Genomic DNA, 6275 nt, shown 5'->3' with positions numbered 1-6275 from the left:
TATGTAATTCTCTCATGGTTTATTGAGGAGTTCTAAGTTTTAGGAAGAGTGGGGAAGATTCAGAACCTGAGTTTTTTTTTTACCACTGGCTGTATCCCTATTTGGGAGGTTTTCCTTCACTTCCTGGCCAGGTGACAGTTGTAAGATCAGGAAGTGATGGGAAATCCAACATTTTCTAGTTGACACAGAACAAGAGGTAAGGGTATTTATTCCACAGGGGGCATCTGTTCTGATGGCAACTGTCTAGGATGGGATCCCCCCCCCCCTTTTGGGAATATTTCTTTCACTTTCTGTTGTGTCTGTGGAACAGGAATTAAAAAGAAATATAACTATTGGGGGCAGCAATAAAAAAATTACCAGAGGTTCTCTCATTTTCCAACTCCGCAAAAAAAAAAAAAAAAAATCTGCCCATGTACCGCTTTAAATTCTCCAAATCCAATGAAATGCAATACAAAAATGGTGATGATATTGTTTATCCAAACATCTTTACCACATTCAACTTTTTTCCACATGTTTTATTTTTTGTCTAATCATAAATATATAAAGTATAGACATCTCACAGCAATATAAATATATAAAATATATAAATACATTAAATAACAAAGATATGCTAGGATTTGCAACATACATTGCTACTCAAATAACCACACTTTTAAAGTGCTACTGATTCTTATTATGCATGGTACAGTTGCCTATACATACTACAGATAAATGTCCAATTCAAGAGACCCTGTCACTGGTGGCTATTTTGTTAGCTGACCTAATACTCATTACTTTGAAAACAAGTCACATCACAATTGGCAGCATTCTCTGGAATAAAAGAGAAGCCAGCAATATTGCCGAGTGACAGGATCTCTGCAAAGTGAACTTGTCAATGTGTAATAAATTATATTTTGCAAAGGAAGCGGTTTTGGGAGGTTGGCACTGACCTTTTTTAAAAATTATTTTTACTTTGGTTTTGAAGGCTTGGTCTATTTCGAAAAGGTGAATGATCTCCTGTACTGATTATGATAAACAATACATATTACAATGTTACCCTGTCAGCGGTGGAGTGCTTAGGTTATGGAAACATCAGTGTTACCTCTAGCGATGTCTTAGGGTGACAATTTAGCCTATCACATCAAACTGTCTAACAACCTAAACTTTTTGCTCTAAACATGAAAAATGCTTATCATAATCAGCAAAATCAAGAAGTAGAAATTCCTTCCACATAGAGAACTGTTTATGGATGGCACCCCAAAGGAGTCCAGTAACATCACTCTCGTTCTGTGTTATTGCTCTTGGACCATGGGCCGGACGCAGGTGCAGCCAACAGTGACCACCTTCTTCTCCAGCTTAAAGGTGGGGGTACAACCTTTCATCTCTCGGTGGAGGACCAGAATCTCTTGTCTGATGGGGACTGAGTTCAGGTTGATGTCCACATTACCCTCTGCATCCAAACATCCGGTATGGAGACACTTGGCCTCAGCAATTGTAGAGGGGAATCGGTTGTTGTTTACATCATAGCTGCGTAAAAGAAACAACATTATAAGTTATTATTGAGAGACCTCAGGCAACAAGCAAAATGAGTCAGAGAATATTTAGTGGTGTCATTACTCTGCAACTGAGCTAAAAAGACATTTAACATATATTGTCTTAAAGTCCAACTCCATACTCTGACATCGGCACCGCTCTGCATATATACACTATAAATGAAGGATACTGTAGCCTCTTAGGGATTAGACCCAAGATGATTATTCATTTATCGTATGTCCTCAGATTTCCCAGGGTTTATTTACTAAAACTACAGAGTGCAACATCTGGTGCAGCTGTGCATGGTAAGCCAATCAGTTTATAACTTCAGCTTGTTCAGTTAAGCTTTGATTAAAAAAAATAAAAAATAAAATAAACTGGAAGCTGCTTAATTTCTATGCACAGCTGCACCAGCCTTTTCAATCTCCAGTTTGAGTAAATCAACCCCTGTGTGTTATTCAACTTGAAATTTGAGGCCTTTTGTGGTGAAATAGAAATTCATCAGGAGTCTACTCCAGATTACAGGTGAGTATTGCAGCCTAAGCTGCTTTTGTATATTTTTTACAATGCTTGGGGTCTCAGTTTAATAATCAAAAAAATGCCTGACGTGTTATAAAGTGTTTCTGAAGCCAAAAGATTTTGTTTTGAATGGAGTGATGAGGGATTATAACCTGTGTCCCCATTAAGAGAATTCACGCTTTCTATTTGTCCTTATAACCACTGTCACCAGGACTAAAAGTGAAAAAAGTTAAGTTGTCACTAGAACAGGAGTAGGGGAATGGAGATACTTGTTTGGGTGACAACTAAGGGAAGAGAAGGTTTCCTTCACTTTGGAGAAATTTCTTTTCATTTCCTGTTTTGTCTACAGGAAATGAATGTAAATCTCCCCAATGACACATTGATGGCAAAAAAAAAACCTGACATGGATATTAGCCCCTCTCTACTCTATCCAAATACCATTTAAGGAGAACTTTTATAAGTTTAAGATCTCTGGTCCGCTGTCAGGAAGAACTTTGGAACCCTGTCAGAAAAAAAAATCTCTTCAAAGTGAAGGAAAATTGCATCTTTGATACTCTTTACCAAAACAGATACCTCCATTAAAATAATTTCTCATACCTCCTGTTCTAATGACAACTGTAACACATGTTAAATGATCCCTCATTCCATCCTGGTGCAATGGTCACAATGATACATTGTGAGGTGAATAACAAACTTGAAATAAAAACCTGTAATAGCTCAACCAACCCTGTGGTAGCACATGTCTATGGAACTTCACTCACCATACAAACATGATTAGCAAAAAAGATTTATTGGTGTCAAAAATAAGAAAAAGACATTAAAAAGCATCATACATACATTAGCATCGAAGCTATTAAAAACAAAAGAACCATCTCTGGACAGGTGGTGCAATTCCACCCAAGTAGCGGGAGTTGTAAAAATGCTGTAGTACAGCTGGGATGATATCCCCAGGTCTAAACGACCTAAGAAGAGTGGCCCATAGTAATGTAGCTTTTACATCCCTTCCACCTATCACATTTTTCTATTGGCCAGTGAGGCAGCCCATCCTAGTCATTGACCGATAGGAAAGTGTGGGGTTCAGGAAGGAGCAGGCAAGCTATGACACTACCCATAAGTGTTGGGGATTTACTCATTCAAGAGGGCCTTGCATTTGGGCAGAGGAGAACAATAAAAGCTGCTTCATGTACGCAAAAACATCTCTAACATTCTGCCCTTTATGCCTGTTTTTTTAATGATAGAGTCACTTTAATAACAATCTATAACAACTTTCAAAATCAATAACACATTTTAAAGTTTTCCCCATAAGTTATTTAATGTGCAAAGTGTGAGCTGTCATATATGGTGAACATAAACATACTTAAATATTTTTGGGGTTTGTTCCCAAGCTTCTTGCCCTAGTGATGACACACAGTGAGGGAAAACCCTTGATAGTTGTAACCAGGACAAGTGCACTGAAAGGAAGAGTCCCCTCACCTCTTGTTCTGGAACACCTGTCAACTGACGGATGTTCCCTCACTTTCTCTGCCTCACTGAGGCAACAAATGAAGCCAAATATTCCCAACAGGGATGTAAACAGCAATTAAAACAGGACAAACGTTGTAACCCATTGCACAATTACTAGTTGCAAATTTCTGCCAATTTTTGTATGAAATCTGTCTGTGGGTTCAAGTAGTAAAGGGATTTTTCCTTTAAGGAAGCTAAGATCCTGGCAATTATGACAGCAAAGAAAGATTACCTGTACTCCCATGGAGAGATGGAACGTGTCCTCACATCACCACTAATGGCGGGAGCATTCTGTCCACTAATGTTCAGATTAACTTTCACTGATGGGGGGAACTTTGTAACAGGGGGACATCCTCCTTTCTTCAGGTGATGGAGATCAAAAGCCGCGATAGGGACCAACAGAGAGTCCCCCAAGAGCAAAATCAGTACAGTGAGCTGGATCTGGGGAATAAAAAGAAGACCAGTTAATGATATATATTTTACAGCACTACTACTGGGATAATCTAGGTCAAATTTCCATTATCAGTAAAAAAAATATGACAACTGATTTTAAAGTATGTTTAAGTAAATATAAGTAAGCATGTTTTTACTTCAAAATCTATTCTACACAAAATACCAAAAAATTATAATTAGGCATTATTTTGAAATGTATTTATATGTATATTGTGAAACAGAAAATACATTTACAGGCAATAATTAAAGCAAAACTTGTAAGTAATATTAAAGTACCCAAGGTGCACAAGAGAGCATTTTAAAATTATAGACTTTCAACATTTGATAGTTGGATGGTCTCAAAAACACAGTGGGATTGATTTACTAAAACAGGAGAGTGCAAAATCTGGTGCAGGTGTGCATGGTAGCCAATCAACTTCTAACTTCATCTTGTTCAATTAAGCTTTGACACAAAAAAAAAACAAAAACTGGAAACTGATTGGTTTCTATGCAGAGCTGCACCAGATTTTGCACTCGCCAGTTTTAGTAAATCAACCCCACTACTCTTTGCTCGTACAGCTCCCTAAATGACAAAAAGTAAAATATAGGAATTTCCATTTTTTCATACCTTCCCTGCCTCAGTAACCTTAAGAACTCAAACAAGATATGTACTGATAAACTCTTTGCAAAACCAGTTATCTATGCCCAGAAATTAAACAGCAATTTCTTCTGTAAAATTCTTCCAAAGTATCCAAAGAGTACAAAACAAATTGAAATAATACTTTATGTCATAATGTATAAATCATTCCATATGCAAGCCAAAAAAAAACATTTCAACTTGGGCATAAAAATATCCTTCAAAAGTCTTATTTTATAGAACAAGATTTGTAATAAATAAACTATTTCCAAAATTGATTTACAGGCAGAGGCAAAAGCAACAAAACATACGGCCCCAAATATTCATCTAAAGCAGCTTTTCTCAACCTTTTTGAGGAAGCCTTGAAATAATTTTCAGGTCTTGGGGAACCCCTGCTAAAACCAATTCATAAGGGGTCAGTGGGACAAATGCTCATTGCACTGTGAAGAATTCCCCTTACAGTGGTGATCAGAATGCCCCCCCTCCCTAATAGAGTCAACTAAAAAGATCATTGGTGCCATGCTGCTGGCTTGCAAAGTGGTATTTTACCCAGAACTATGCAGGGACCATCAAATGGAAGTCAATCAGACACAGCTCAGGGAACCTCTGGCAACCTCTTGAGGAACCCTAGGGTCCCCCAGAGTGAGAATGGCTAATCTAAAGTACCCACGTTGAAAGGAAATGCATTTTAAAGGGTTACTTTTTGTCTCTGGGATTTTAATCAAGTGGTAACAAAGATATAGCATTCCCTACGTGTATAGTCCCCACATGGCAGCATGCATACTTCAGCAGCCTCAGAAGCTTCAGAAACGAGAATGAGGTATGTAAAGAACAAAATTAGAAAAACTTATCATTTCAGTTCCCCGAATTACAACTTCAAAAAAACGACACAAAAGGCTGGCTCTTAAATTTGCATGGTTTAAGCATAATGTCAAATCAAGAACTCATATTTCATGTATTATAATTTATTATAGGTATTTATATAGCAAAAAAAATGTATTGCACTTACAATTAAAGGTCTCTATCTCACATGCATACACACATACTAGGGCCAATTTAGACAGGAGTCAATAATCCTACCTATATCATGAATATATTTGTATAATCATTTTGCTGCCCTGACTTACAGCAAAAATGTTGCTAAAAAGATACCAAACAACACACTGCCTCTTAATTTTGCAAGATATGAAAGCAATGCCTAACCTAAATAAAAAAGAAATATAGTCATTAAAGTGGTCCTCACCATGGTGGCTCTTGTGCTGTCCATAGTTCTTCTCTGTCCTCTATGTGAATGTATCTGCAGCAGGTAGGTGCTGTGAGTTGTACATCAGGTTGGGACCCCGGCATTATATAGCCAGCTCTATGGGCTTTCCACTGATCTCTGGTAAGTCTGTGGTTTGGTTTCATTGTAGTATGGTTTCCTCTCTGACATTGGTGTACTAAGCACGCTCTTATTTATTGAGCAGAGGGAAAATCTTACCTTGATAAATCATATTGACAGTGGCCAATTTTCCTGAACTAAAATGTAGTGCTGATAAATCATAGACCATATTTGCATATCTCTACCAGACGTCACTCTGCAATTGTGTCCTGGTTTTCTTTCATAAATAGTTCATGAGCTGTGACTGTGCGTTTGTGTATTCACATTGGCTTGCTGTTGTTTTTTTCTTTT

The 6275-nt window shown here is 37.5% G+C and overlaps 1 protein-coding gene across 1 annotated transcript; it reads right to left on the bottom strand.

Annotated features, from left to right (window-relative positions):
- Positions 1 to 494: 494 nt before the first annotated feature.
- Positions 495 to 5976, bottom strand: LOC141141370 (interleukin-17F-like). The gene is made up of 3 exons (XM_073629034.1): positions 5847 to 5976; positions 3767 to 3975; positions 495 to 1506 (listed from the first exon to the last, which is right to left on the bottom strand). The coding sequence occupies exons 1-3, from the start codon at positions 5868 to 5870 to the stop codon at positions 1272 to 1274; spliced, it is 468 nt and encodes a 155-aa protein (XP_073485135.1). The 5' UTR covers positions 5871 to 5976; the 3' UTR covers positions 495 to 1271.
- Between the last annotated feature and the right edge of the window lie 299 nt (positions 5977 to 6275).

Source organism: Aquarana catesbeiana, linkage group LG04, assembly GCF_042186555.1.
Source record: "Aquarana catesbeiana isolate 2022-GZ linkage group LG04, ASM4218655v1, whole genome shotgun sequence".
In the NCBI taxonomy this organism is placed as follows: Eukaryota; Metazoa; Chordata; class Amphibia; order Anura; family Ranidae; genus Aquarana; species Aquarana catesbeiana.
This window is presented reverse-complemented; position numbering and strand designations above follow the sequence as displayed.